Genomic DNA, 15649 nt, shown 5'->3' with positions numbered 1-15649 from the left:
GTAGGTAGCATGAAGTTGTAAGTTAGTAGCAAATTTGCTGGTAGTGTTGGAGTGTCAACAGAACGTATCGGTACAACAAGTTCTGGCTTAGCTGGATCGGGTTTAGGCTTAGCTGATGTCTTTCAGAACATCGGTCACAATGTGGTGGTTTCTTAAGATTACGACAGCTTTTTGTGGATGTTCCAGTGAACAATAGCCACATTTGATGGTATTCGGACACTCAGATGCCGGATGGGAATTGTATTGTTCGCATTTCTCGCATCTAACCGGCAGAGGTGCTGGTGTGCGAGATGGTTCCACTTTGTAACGACGCCGGTATATATTTGCACCGTGGAGAAGAAGTTGGTCGATCAACTGTTGTTGATCAGTAAGAACGTGAACTAAGTATGTTGGACCCTGGTTGTTCTTGATACGTATACACCGCTTGACAGGTAGTCCTTCTTGATGTAATTCAGAGTTGATTTCCTCATCGGTGAAGTCGGGTTCTGCGCCACGAATGACAACTTATAACATTGGAGGGCGCCGTGGTGGTGGTGGTGTTTTTCGTCCACTCGAGCTTAAAGTAGATATTTTTGCTTTCAACCCAAAAATTTCGAAAGTAGTTTTGTTGCGGACATGAGTGGCGAAGTTTGGATTAGTCGATTTCAGGAATATACCCCGACGCGTCTTGATGATTTCTCGTATTTCTGGACGAGGAACGTACTTTACAAGTTGCTGAAAGACAGCGCGCACTGTGTCGTATTTTGGATCATAATCAGTTAACAAGAAGTTATAAATGGTTTCTTGGTGAAGCAATATTTGATTTTCAGCAGAAGTGGATGTCCAATCCATATTAGTGCTCGTATTTTTAGCAGCAGAAGGATCTGCGATTGGTGTAAGTCGTTGTTTCTTCGGATCCAATGTTTGCACGCCATCATAAAGAGATCTCCAATGTGCATTTCATTATTTCTTAGAAATATAAACTTATGGAAACATAGACTTTACCATTATATTTCTCGTAAAATTCTAGCCCAATCTGATAGCCTATATTACATGACTCCTTCCTATTTAAAAAAGTCGAGTGAGATACGAGATGGCCGTCTTCAAGATGGCGGCCATGATAAGCATACCCTCAAATAGATGTCTACTTCCTCCCGGAGTCGGTTAATGTGTTTTTGTTTTTCATCCCTTTACCCGTTTTACAAATAAAATGAAACTTTCCAACTTTAAAAACACATTGTTATGGCTTATTCTGAGTGGGCGTGTATATATACTAGGTCTATGTAGGTATACAGTTATTATATATATTACATATAAATTACATAAATTTATTTATTTCAGGGGGCTTGAGTCCGATAGCCACCGCCTGAATACCTGAATATATACATGTGGAGAAAGAGACAGGTTCTGCAGACCTTGGTGCAAGTTAGTTGTAAACCTGGGGCCCCGCAAAATATTCCCAATCGGGCCTCGCATCACCTAAGGCCGGCCCTGTATAGATGGATACAAGGCAGCAGTGTATGCTGAAAATCAACGTTTTTACTACATTTTATATAGGATAAAATGTTTAAAATGAACAGCATTTTTCAACTGCCTATATATTATTACTTTGATATTTTATAACGTGCCGTTATGCATAAATGGAAAATTATTCGAAAAGTTTTAAAAACAGCCAAATTACTAATTTTGTGTTTTCGAAATTGGTTGAATTCTCATCTAAGGATGGTAAAGTAAAGTTTCGGTATCTGTGCCGTTTTCACTGGAAAGAAAAGAAAGACAAATATGCTCTTAATAAGTTCTTCTGATTTCTTGCTTTCCAGTACCTGATTTTCGTATCCATATATTCCTAGAGCATGCCACCAAAGAAGAAATCAGATAAACCATCATTAACAGAATTTGTTCCTGAAGTAATTCCAACTGAAGGTACACATTGGCAAGATGATCTCCGAGCAGCATCTATTAATGAAGTACGTTTTAGTAACGAAGGGTTCAGAATTAAATAGATTTGTATTTTATAGTAGACCAGTTTTCTTTCTTAGTAGAGGTCAAGGGATTAAGTATATCCCGCTCCCCCCAGTGATTTTTAACGTATCATAGTGATTCTAACGATTCATATTAGTTCATAATGAATCGGGGATATAGTATACGTAAAGCCGCGTCAGTTCCCGAAGGAGCTGGACGCTCATACTTTCAGGGATTATTCATTGAGTATCTACGAACTTACCAAGGGGGTAACGGATATAGTATACGTAAGATCGTCTGAGTTCCAGAAGAAGCTAGACGCTCATACTTTTAGGGATTATTCATTGAGTATCTACGAACTTAGAAAGGGGTAACAAACCCACTTTCATTTACTTATCCACTGATACGAAAATAAAAAAGAACGTACCTATTTGCCCTTGTACTTTATATGCTATAGCGCATTACAGTATATGCAACAAGGATTTTGGTCTGCATCATGATATAAATTTAAAAATATTTAACATTTTTCGAATCGAAATCAACAAAATTTATTCTAGAAAGTAAAAATAGAATGTTAAGCACATATAATGAAGACAACGCAGTGATTTAATTTGGTAACGTATAAATATATAATATGAAGTATCCTCGCGCACGGAAGACAGGGGGTTCTCATGTGTACTATTACCGGGGTAACAAAGCGACTTTGATTTACTTATCGACTGATACGAAAATAAAACAGAACGTACCTGTACTTCATATCTGCATGTGTAGTGCCCTTGTACTTTATCTATGACTATGTGTGTGTAAGGGGGGGGGGGAAATTTAACGCATATCGCATGTCTTGTGCACATGGATACTTCTTACTATTGCACTACGTAGAAAATTTATGGTATTTCATGTAGAAGTGGTAATAGAACACAGAAGAAACGCAGATCACGACGTTCTCATGTATAGGATCTACTATTACGTGAATCGGAATCGATGTTATAAAGATTAAGATGTAAATCTTGTGGTAAGGAAGCTTTAGTATAAGTAGTAGTAGTAGTGGTAGTAGTAATATTAGTAGTAGTAGTAGCGGTAGTAGTAGTAGTAGTGGTGATGGTGGTGGTATTTAGTAAAACAGTAGTAGTAGTATTAGTAGTAGGAACGGGTTAGAAGCCCCGCAGGGGTTGGTTGGGTTCTGTTCTCTATATAAGCAGAAGTAGTAGTAGTAGTACCGGTAGTAGTAGCAGTAGTAGTAGTGGTAGTAGTACTAGTGTAGTAGTAGTAATAGTAGTGGAAGTAGCAGCAGTAGTAGTAATAGTAGTAGTAGTAGCAGCAGTAGTAGTAGTAGTGACTCTTCCAGTTCCGGTGACAAAGAACTGGGGGGAGCGGGCTATACACAAGCCGAATAATGTGTAATGAACCTATATATGCTGGCAACATATCTCTAACTAAAATATAAAAATAATAAGCTTTTTTTTTTTCATGTAGCCTACCGTATGAGAAGCACTGTTCATCAGTACCCCCATTTGAACAGCGTACTATTTCCATCGATTTATTATACTTTAGGTCTCAGTGAATGAAGCAATTCTTGCCTCTGTGCCTTCGATCCCCTAACTCAATGAAAGTACATTCGCCTTCCACGTGAAAAACCTGGTTTAGATTTCCGATTTGAGCTGATGTAGTTTGGATTCCACGTTAAGTTGGAGGTCACATTTCATATAGCTTTCGTGTTGAAAGAAACTCCAAAAAAACAGCCCTAACCTTTGCTTTTTATTTGCCTTAGCCAACTCAGGCTTCTATATTCCAGAATCCTATTACAAGTTATGAAACGAATTCCTTCAAGTAGGCATACACTACATAGTAAAAATGTAGACTTGTTGCTGGAGTGAGTTTTACGGTATTAGAAGACAAATCATAATTAGGACTACTTTTATTATTTTACATAATAGAAGAATGAAAGTTTAGAAATATTGAAAGTTTATTTACGATTAGGTGCATGGATTCAGTAAAATAAACAAACAGGTGGTGGCGGAGCTACAATATTTCTGCAGTCTTGCGACACGGGTAAGGGAGCATGAGAAGGTGCATTCATCATTCCTGAAGAACTATTTTTTTAATATAAAAGGAATACCAAGAAAAAATATTTTATAAGTGAGCAGTTGTCTCCAAATTGAACTGTTAAAGGAACTGGATTACTTCTAAAGAGGACTGACTATGAATTCCGAAAGTGCTTGACTTTTAATATAATTCCTTTTTATGGATACTTTATTTGATATATTATCTATCTTCAGGATTTGATTACTGTATCTATTCTTCTCTTTATTGCTTAACCTAGTTTTTCATATACATCATCTTTGCAACTATCAGCTTTGTTCCAAGGTAATCATATTAAAAGTAGATGAACTTCATCTCCCTTTCACAAATTCTATATGTGCGTGTAGTCCCTGGTTCAATCCGAGGTCTAGCAAAATGAGCTTTGTGGTGAACAAAGACCAAGTGGATGAGTTTTCTCGGAGTTCTTCCGTTTCCTTCCATTATCTCGATTGCCCTATTTCATTCATTATCATTACCATCGTCTCCTTTAGCTTCAGAGTATAATCGTGGAAGAATCGTATATATATATATATATATATATATATATATATATATATATATATATATATATATATATATATACTAATTATAATTATATATTAATATATATATTATATATATATTATAATATATAAAGTATAATCGTATATATATATTACGCAAATACTATATATTTGTAAATGTAATAATACAATATATAATTTATATATATATATATATATATATACAGGGTGGCGCATTTTAATCTTTACATGGAAGTATCTCCAAAACGGTTGAACGTAAATGAACTGAACAAAAACTCAAATAAGAAATACCATGGAGAAAATCGAATGGTGATGTCGCGGTGCCCTCCAGGGCCGCTCTTTAAGGAGGCCCGGGGCCCAACTTTAAAATTTTAAATAGCAACATGGGGTAGTGACACCTCCTTCGATAGATCTTTAAAAAACTAAAAAGCGATGTGGCAAAAGATTTTTCATATTGGTCACCGTATTCAAAATGGCCGCCAAGATACGTTACCTGTATCAGATAAACGTCCAGTACCATTAATATAAAAATGGTTGAACATAAATGAACCAAACATAAACTCAAATAGGAAAACCATGGGGAAAATCGAATGATGTCGCGGTGCCCCCCAGGGCCGCCTTTCGTGGGAGCTCAGGCCCAACTTAGAAATTTTAAACGAAAATATGGATCAAGTGATACCTCGTTCGATAGATATTCATACACTGAACAGCGTTGTGGCAAAAGAATGTTCATATGGGTCACCGTTTTCAAAATGGTCGACAAGACATGGTGCCTGTACCAGATAAAACGTCCAGTACCATTGATATGCAAAGGTTGAAGATAATAACGGATGAACAGAATAAAACTTCTATACAAAATCACAGAGGGTGTTTATCATTTCACGGCTCGAAAATGTTGTAACAGAGGAGAAGATGATTAGAGTAAAAGTGCCATAATGCAAAGGAGGAAATTTAGTTCCTAGAAAATCATCGGTCCAACGTCCTCCGTAAGTGGGTGAAGCGGGACGGGAAGGGACGATGAAATTGCAAATGAGAACCTTAGCTTTTTCAAATTGTAGCTACACTACAAAATTATCTGAAATATGCTTTTGTAAGAGATAGATGTCTGTAATGGAAAAAAGTAGGTAAAATTCTTGTTAAATGGTACCTTCTATTCTGATTGCAGGCAATGATTTGTGCAAAAATGAATCAACTGAAATGCGAAACAATTTGTTGAACAATGCAATTTTAGAACAATGCCATTTTAGAACAATGTATACAAACGTTGGTTTTGCTGAAAAGTCGTTTGCACAGTATCGGTTTATTACAGTACCAGTCACTTGTACACCCAAGTGTTTCAGACGAACCATACCTATTGCAAGTAAAAGTGGGCTTCCAATTTAAGATTTTACCATTCATTTCCGCTTCACCCACTTACGGAGGGAGATCGGAAAGATAATTTTCTAACAATTAGATTTTCTCTTCAGCATTATATCACTTATACTTTAATAATCTTTTTCTTAGTTGGATTATTCTCGAGGCATGGAATATTAAATACCCTATGTGATTTCCTGTACGAGTTTTATCCTGTTCATTAATCTCCAAACGTTTTCATATTAGTTTTATCTGATAAAGACACCATGTCTTGGCGGCCATTTTGAAAGCGGTGATCCATATGAACAATCTTTTGCCACAACGCTGTTTAGTGTATGAACAACTATCGAACGAGGTATTATTTGACCCATATTTTCGTTAAAAATTTTTAAGTTGGGCCTGAGCCCCCATGAAAGGCGGCCCTGAGGGGCACCGCAACATCATTCGATTTGGTCCATGGCTTTCCTGTTTGAGTTTTTGTTTGGTTCATTTATGTTCAACCGTTTTCATATTAGTGGTACTGGACGTTTATCTGGATACAGGTAATATATCTTGGTGGCCATTTTGAATACCGTGACCGATATGAAAAATCTTTTGCCACATCGCTTTTTAGTTTTTAAAGATCTATCAAACGAGGTGTAACTAGATCCATGTTTCCATTTAAAATTTTAAAGTTGGGCCCCGGGCCCCTTGAAGAGCGGCTCTGGAGGGCACCGCGACATCACCATTCGATTTTCCCCATGGTATTTTCTATTTGAATTTTTGTTCAGTTCATTTATGTTCAACCGTTTTCGAGATATTTCGGTGGAAAAATTAAAATAAAAAAATAAGTATATAGGCCCTACTGTATGTAAATTATATATTGTATTATTACATTTACAAATATATATAGTATTTGCGTTCCTTCAACACAATCGGCTCTGATTGGTTGAGGAACTTCACATGAACTGATCACGTGGTATGATGTCATAGGGACCAATGCCCTTTTAATTTTGGCAGCGACACTGGCTCACCTCCTAATTTATGGGGTACATAGGATCACCCCCTTAAATTTTGGAATTTTCCAAATTTAAAAATGTGTTTTTATAGAATAGGACCATGGTATATACCTTGGTAAGTTTGGTTGGTCCATCTTGTTTACTTTTAGGGGTAAAAAATTGCCAAAAATTAAAATTTCGGAGGTTTTTGACCTATTTTATTATCTTTCATGAGGCTTTATTACCTTATGGATGAGCATACAGGAGTGTATTCCCTTTCATAAGACATGTGTACATTTACAAACCCCTTTCAAAATTTTAGAGCAGTACTATCCCTTAAATTTGAGAATTATTTTGATAAATGTTCCCTAGGACCTATGTATATACCTCTGTAAATTTTGTTGGTCTAGCTTGTTTCCTTTTATGGATAAAAAATTGCCAAATATATAAATGTAAGCAATACGTTCTATCACATGTTAGGTTATTAATCTTATTTATCCTCTTTGCTGAGGCTTTATGGTGTTATAGTTAAGTATAGGAGTCAATTGTATTTCATTAAACATAAGTACAGTAACACACTCCTCTAAAATTTCGGGAGAGGCACATTGGCCCAGCCTTTAAATTTGGGAATTGCAAATATATATATATATATATATATATATATATATATATATATATATAAAATTGATAAATGTTGTCCAGGACCCCGAATATATACTTCGATAAATTTTGTTGGTCCTGCTTGTTCTCTTTCATGGATTGAGGCTTTATACTAATATTCGCTTATGTGCACAAGTACATAGTTCCACATTTCTGACTCATCGCGATCAAAGTTGGAATGATCATTTGGAACAACCTGTATTTTCAGTTAGATCTCTTGCTTAATTTCAATGAATTATATCAGTATATCAGTGTATGCAACCAACATTATGGTTGACTAAAGCGGAATTATCTAGACACAAGGGTTAATATTCACAAGTTCGAAAAAAAACACATTTTCACGACTTTTCGTAACACATTTGAAAAACTAAAATAAAAGAACATAGAATAAAATAATAATATTGTAATATTTCCTCCCACCAACATATGCTCATCGTAAACAGCAACAAAGCAGACAACATTCCCAAGGGCGCCGATCCTGGGGAAGTCAGGGGAGTCCGTGCCCCCCAAAACTCATGTGAGACCTCTCATTGTATTTGTGAATATACAATATTTGGCATAATTTGAATGGAATTTGTCTTAAAATCGTTATATATATGTCGTCTGCATCTGAATGTCCCCCCCAAAAAAAAATTTACAGAGAATTCGGCGCCCTTGAAGCACGTGATCCAAAGTTGGACACAAGCTATACCACCCATGAAGAACGACAAGGTCAGCCGAACTTCCAGGATAAAAGATACCGCAGAATATCCGTCGGTATCAGTCTGTTTTGTAACTGGTCACCCTCACCTTCTCTCAGTTACTGTGAAATGAGAGTTAACCTACACTTCTAAGGAGGTTTCCTAAATCCCTCTCGTTTGCTATAAATGAGAGTTAAATCTATCATCTTTCGGCTGATGTGGGCTGAAGAAGCCTCCTTAACCTTCGGTTGCTGTAGTCAGGCAATCCCTTTTCCGGCTGCTGTTGGCTAGAACATTCTAACCAGCTTAACCCCTGTCAGCTGTTGTGGGCAGAGAGACTTCCTACCGACCACTCGTCTTAACAACCTTGCTACAACTGGATTAAGGAATGCACTTAGATCTTCGAATCTTTAGTGTAAATAAATATTGTAACAAAACTTGAACTAACTTGGATACTTTTTGATGATAAAATGGTGAGGAAATAAGATCCGATGATTATTTCTCTATTCGTCAAAAAAATTTACATGGTAGAAGCGACCAGTTCAATCGGATTTGATTGATATACAGATTCGGACACACTTCTATCGACGTTCCTCTTTCTTTCAACGGGGAACTTCACAGAATATTTGTCACTAACGTCCCATGAACTTTTAATTGAGGTTTATTTAGAAAGTAAATATTGAAATAATTTGTAAGGTAGTTTTATGTTGAGAACTAGAACAGGTAAGAACACGTGGGAAGAACACATAGAATACATGGCAGAATCAGGAACCGCTTCTGAATTAACTTTCAACACTCCGCATTTAACTAAATATTTTGGACGAAATACGGAAGACCTAGATAGATTTTATCCTATTCGATTATTTAGCGATTCCTCTAACCTGATCTCCCAAAAAAGAATAAATAAATTTTGCTTATGTACCTACAAGACGTTGCACTTGATTTGGTCTTCCAATTACAAATCAAAATCAACTTAACTCACTCACATATGAACAACTAAAGCAAAAGTTAATTTCTTTAATCCGTCCAAAACTCCGGTGTATAACGCAGAGCTCGAATTTTTTCAAGTATAGCAAAGGGAGAATGAACAGATTAATGATTCTTTTTGTGAAAAATAAGGGCAATTTGAAGCTTATATGTGAAGCCACAAAGAAGCAGAAGCTCCATTTTTTATTGCTTGAACTGCAGCGTAACTTTGTTCAGAAGATCGCACTGGAAATATTTCAGACTTTACAGGTACTTCAAACACATTTACATTCAATTGAAGCCGCACAAGATCTAATAAGGAAACGAGACTACGTCGAACTCTCATGGACTATAGATGTACAGCAGAAATCATCTAACATCACCCAAAAAATGTCCTCAAGTTTATGACTCGGTTTCTAACCAAATAATGCTGAGCGATCGTGAAGAGAACACCATTTTGAGCACAAAGACAACTAACTATTGGCTAATTTCAATATCTTACCTATAATAATCGACATAGAAATTCAAGAAAGACAACAAACAACTAAAGCTTCAAACATTAATCTCTTCGACATAAACCCAAATTTGATAAAATCTCAGAATTTCTATATCTATATTTACTTTATAGATATAGAGATGTCTTTTCCTTTTCTCCAGAAAGATACTGGATATTTTCGAGGTTATATGCATAAAATGCGAATCGATAAAGCGGCCTAATTTCACGATCGATCACCACTCATTCCTCCAGAATTTCGACCGCATTTCACAAACAAACCCGGCAACTTATAGACGCTAAACTTGATGAAGAAACAAATGGCAGATCATTTTCCTCTTATTATAGTAAAGAAACCAAATTCCTCAAATTTTCGCATCGTTTTGAACGTTCAAAAATGCAATTCGTACATGAAATATCTTATAATTCCATAACATCGACATATAATGTCTTACATATGTTAAAATAAAATACCGCAATTTCTATTGGAGTACTTCAATCCTATTTCCAAATTTCGCTTCCATCTTAAAAACACAATATCTTACTTTTGAACTCAATTTTCAAGGAAATTATACCTCTTATTATTATTACCTCCACATCTGCGCAGGTCCCCTCAATAGAAACAAGAATGATCTTGGAAGATCTACCTGATATAGTGACTTCCTTCATTGACGACCTTGTAATTAGCTCTCACAATTGGCAACAATAAATTTCAGATTTGGAACTGTTAATTCGACGTCTTAGAAAAGAAAATTTCCCTACCAGAATAAAAAGGGCGCACCTACTTCGATTAGTTGTACTAGGATTTCGTGTGTCAGGAGAACACATTAGCATTTCGTTAAAAGTTGCTAATTAAATTTAAAATTTTAAAAAGCCAACTTCCAAACGTACCCTCAAAACTTTTATTGGTCTCTGTTCATAACTTAAAACCACATTATGATTTCACAACTAAAATTTAACTATTTCAAATGCTTCTTTGCAAAAAATTCTAAATTTAAATGCGACTCTATGCACGACAAAATTTTCGAAAAATTGAAGGAAGATATTTTGAATACGGCATCTCTTTACCATGTTCATAATAATTTGGAAATCAGAACGTATTCTGACGCATCATCTATCCAATTTGGCAGTCTACTCGCTTGTTACGAGTCAACAACAGGCGTCAAGAAAGTAGTTTCATACTGTATTAGGTTAACCAAGTCGTCGTGGTAGCGTAAGGCGTCTACGTGGTAGAAAGTACTTTACACATTGATTTATGTCATTCGAAAATTTCGTTAATTTAAATAATTCTAGTTGAAAGGGCCTTACGCCACTCAACACAGCCAGATAAAGTTTAAAAATATACAATACATAAAATTTTCCTAAGGGATTATCAACTTTTATATAAAATTTATAACATCGGTTTTCTCACGGAGACACTTCCCTTCGTTTAAAAATTCCGAACTTTGCCATATGGACCAGCTCTGGCATCTACAAGCTTGACATCTCTTTCCCAAACGCACCAGATATTTTCAATTTGCAAGATCCAAACAGGCAAGATCCCAGGATACAGATTGTCTCTATAATCTCAGTTTTATTGATTCAATGTCGAGCTGCCAGCTTAAACTGACATTATCAAAGGAAAGAATAATTTAACCTACATTCACCCATGAACATGCATTTTGACACTAGGAAACCTGTCAAAATTGCTAGACAGCGAAACTAGATTATGGCAGCAGACAGCGTTAATTCATCCTTTATTACTTCTTCCGAAAAGATCAATTTGAACGGATAATAAGATATTCACTTAATCTTCGGAGTTGTCACTCGGCCAGCTTTTCGATAGAACGTGGTAAATTCAATTTCAATATTTACTTTTAACCTGCAAAATCTGCAACAATCTATCATTTCTATGGAAACGCTCCTAAGACAGAAACAAAATCTATTGCCTGACCGCTTCTTGGGAGCTTCATCTTGATCTTACGTTTCCGTGGACAGTCATTTCCATCAGCGTATTAATTGTGTTTCTACTCATTTGAATTTGTATATTATTATATTTCTTACATAAATCTTGTGCAAAAGACTTAAAAAGTGACTCCCATCTTTCCTTCAATATGTTAACTTTATTAGTATGTGTGTTCTAGTGATTCTCCACCAATCAATGGTTTATTTACATATATTAAATCTACAAAGACATAGCAGTCTTATCCTGAGGGAGATGACGCATTTTCATCCATCCTACTTGATTTGGAGACAAACTGCGAATATGCACTCCATTTTCATTCTCACGATGTCCCTTAAAGCTACAATGTATAAGTGTTTTTATACTCCACTGTGTTTTTGTACTTCACTCTGCTCACCATATCTAGCTGATCATTCCGTATCAGTGAAATTTCATTCTAGAAAAAATAATCTTGAAAATTATTTTTTACCACCACGGGGATATAATATCCCCTCCATGTGCTCACCATCAACAGGTGCTCATCAAAAACATTAACGAAGTAGACGACGCTCCAACATCAACACACAAGCACGTGATGCGAATTTGGACAACAGCGACACCAGCCGTGAAGAAGGACGAGGGCAGCCGAACTTCCAGAATAAAGGGAGTTGTAGAACATCTATCTGTATCAGTCTACTTTGTGACTGGGCCCTCTCACCTCCTTTGAGTTGTCATGGACTCTATATATTAACCTGCATTTTGGCTATCATGGTCTGAAGGAGCTTTCCTGAACCCCTCTCGATTGCTGTGAACTGAAACTTAACTCTACCCTCTTTCGGCTGCTATGGGCTGGAAGACAAGGGCGCCGATCCTGGGGGCCAAGAGGGCCCGGGCCCCAAAAAGCTCATGTGGGCCCCTCATTATATTTGTAAATTTACAATATTTGGAATAATTTGAATGCAATTTGTGTTAAAATCCTCATACTGTATACGCTTTCTGCATCTGAATGGGCCCCCAAATTTAAAAAGAAATCGGCGCCCTTGCTTGAAGATCCAACTTAACCTCGATTCCTGTAGGTAGATAGACTCCCTACTGGACACTCATTTTAAAAACCTAGCTACAACTGGATTAAGAGACGCACTTAGATCTTCGGAACTTTGTTGTGAAGAAAATTTGTAAGATAACTCGTACAAACTTTTATACTTTTTGATAATAAAAGGGTGAGAAAAACTAATCCCTGCGTACCATTTGTCTCTACTTCAAAGAATTTTACAATATTTTTAAATTCATTCTTCCGTAAGAAGATAAGAAATAAAACAAATAGTACTAAAAAGTAAAAACTAATTCTGTGGTCATGAAAATTACTTTAAAGGAACACTATTTATACATGTCCAGATTGAACAGCATGGGAAGCGCTCTCATATACAATCACTTGATTTACATGAGAATTTCTTGTAATTATCAACACATAAAAAGCATGATGTTATCAAACCAATGTGTTCACCAAGAAAAATTCCTTCTCCGGACAGTGGTATATTGTACAAATATACGGAACCCTTTTGCTTACTACAGAAATCAGTACGGAGCATACGTTATCCGTATGCTCCATAGGCACTGCCCTTAGATGTTACATCATGCCGTTGCAGGATGTCTGATGTCTGTCTTCTTTATATTACATACATATACGTATGTTACCTTCGTCAGCTATATGTTATATACGTCCATTTGTATGTGAGATCCTGACCGCCTATATTGTTTCAAACGGAAAGTACGTACTGATGGAACACTTATACAGAAAGTATTATAAAACATGCATTTTCAGTTATACGTTTGCTTTACGTTCAGTCCAAAAACTACAGGATTTACAAATATAACATACGACTTTACGTGCACCACATAAGTTTTTCTCAGTGTTGATAAACCTTCGTAGAATTAAACAGAGGATGTACACATTGCCTTAGAATTGATCCTGATAAAATTTATACAAAATCTGCGTGAAGACTAACTCTTTGAAATTAAAGAATAATCAAAATCAGTACATCTATGTTGCAGTTATGCTTGAAGATGCATACAGTGAAGTTGATTAATTACGATATTAACATTGTCAGCCGTTGAAGAGTTTCCTGGTCTAACTCCGAAGACTATCATAAAATTCTAAAGAAATTTATATGAAATCACCACAAAAGTATACTTTTTTAAACAAAAAGTAAATGAACAAAATTAGCATTGGCGTCTCTAGCATGTAAAATTTGGGGGGGACATCAAAGGAAATGATCTAACTGCTAGTATCTCAACGGAATTTTAGATTATGTCACTCAAAATATTGGGGGGACGCGTCCCCCCGTCCCCCCACCAGAGACGCCCATGAAAATTAGTGCACCTATGTCGAAGTTAGGCGTGATCATACACCCAATTATGGTATAAACACTGTCTGTCGTTCAGGAATTTCAGGGTCTAGCTCGGAAGACTACTGTTAGATCCTTATGATTAGCATTTGAAATTAGATTTCCGACCTTTCGGTATATATTGCCATGTTAGCCCGTCACGTATGAAGGACGACGTCCTTTGGTGAGCACACTATCCGGAGAAAGGAAGGAAGCGGCCTGGGACCTGTATATTAGGTACCATCTCGGCATTTGCCTGGTGTGAACGAGGAAAACCCAGGAAAATCTCACTCAGGATGGCTGGCCGGAAAAAGCTTTTAAACTTTTTCGACCAAGTGATCCGACCAGGAATCGAACTCGTATATTCTTATGAAGTTTATATGGGACCACACAAAAGTGACATTATCAAAATCGGTGCACCTATGTTGAAGTAATTGAACATAGATACAGCATATATATATATATATATATATATATATATATATATATATATATATATATATATATATATATATATATATATATATATATATATATATATAGGATGTTTCAGAACAACACGGACAACGTTTGGGAGGTGATTCTTGAATTCAAGATAAGACAAAAAATATAGACCAACCTGGGTGCACAAATGCTTCCTTTCGGCTGCCGAACCGAAAACATAAAAAAATGAACTTTGAAGGTCCATAGCTCCAAAATTATGGGACCTACAGTAGTCGGGTCAAGACTCCACTTAGGAACTTGTATGTGCCCTATCCAAATATCCAAGTTTCAGATTCCTGCAGAATTTCTTCAATAATACTTCAAGTTATATGAGCGTAGCCAAACTCTTTCTATAAAAATTGATGTATGAGTACCTTAGGATTATGAAACATGTATTTTTGGATAGCGCACATACTAGTTCCTAAGTAAAGTCTTGACCTGACTACGCTAGGTCCCATCGGCAGCCTATAACCCCGAAAGGAAGTATTTGTGCACCCAGGTTGGTCTATCCTTTTTGTCTTATCCTGGTGTCAGTAATCACCTCCCAAATGTTGTCCGTGTTGTTTTGAAACACCCTGTATAAGGGATTAAATCAAGAACCTCTTCTATTTTTAACTCAGTTAAAAAGAGCTTGAATCTAACGGCCATCTCAACTTACATCTTATACATCAAAATTCACTTAATTCTATAATATTATTAGCGTGTAATGGGGAAAATGTCCAAAAATAAGACATATCTCAGTGTCCTGAACAAAATACTATGGGTGAGTGTAAGTTCTCATACGTAGTTTCACAGAAAACTTTTGTTTTTGTAAACCTAAAAATTGATGTACTATAACCTTGTCACAGAAACATTGTACTGCTTCTGCAATTTGTTAAGACGAAATTGTTACTAAACTAATCAAACTTTTCATTTATGACGCTAGGAAGATGACAGTATATAGACAGTATTAAAGATATTGCCTAAAATTTTGATTAACTCTTAAATTTTAAATTTTCTTTGAAAGATGAAACATATATGAATTGATAAATCACATGATCTAAAAAGTGACATTCTTGAAGGTAAATTCTCATGTCGAGAAAGTTTAGAAAAGCTAATTTTTATGGCCTTAAAAGTATGTTGTTCATTGTCAGTTTGATGCAGTTGATAGTTTTTATTCTGCTGAAATAGATTATGTATTTATGTATG

The 15649-nt window shown here is 36.0% G+C and overlaps 1 protein-coding gene across 2 annotated transcripts in view; it reads left to right on the top strand.

Moving 5' to 3' along the window:
• Nucleotides 1-1516: 1516 nt before the first annotated feature.
• The window catches only part of LOC145686220 (uncharacterized), a 125573-nt gene continuing 111440 nt past the window's right edge, over nucleotides 1517-15649 (top strand). For both annotated transcript variants that reach the window (XM_081759283.1, XM_081759282.1), the window contains exon 1: nucleotides 1517-1946. In XM_081759283.1, coding sequence (XP_081615409.1) covers nucleotides 1833-1946 — 114 coding nt within the window. In that variant the 5' untranslated portion in view covers nucleotides 1517-1832. The remainder of the gene's footprint in view (nucleotides 1947-15649) is intronic.

The sequence above is a fragment of the Thermobia domestica genome, chromosome 5 (assembly GCF_964235325.1).
Source record: "Thermobia domestica chromosome 5, izTheDome1.hap1.1, whole genome shotgun sequence".
Lineage (NCBI taxonomy): Eukaryota > Metazoa > Arthropoda > Insecta > Zygentoma > Lepismatidae > Thermobia > Thermobia domestica.
This window is presented reverse-complemented; position numbering and strand designations above follow the sequence as displayed.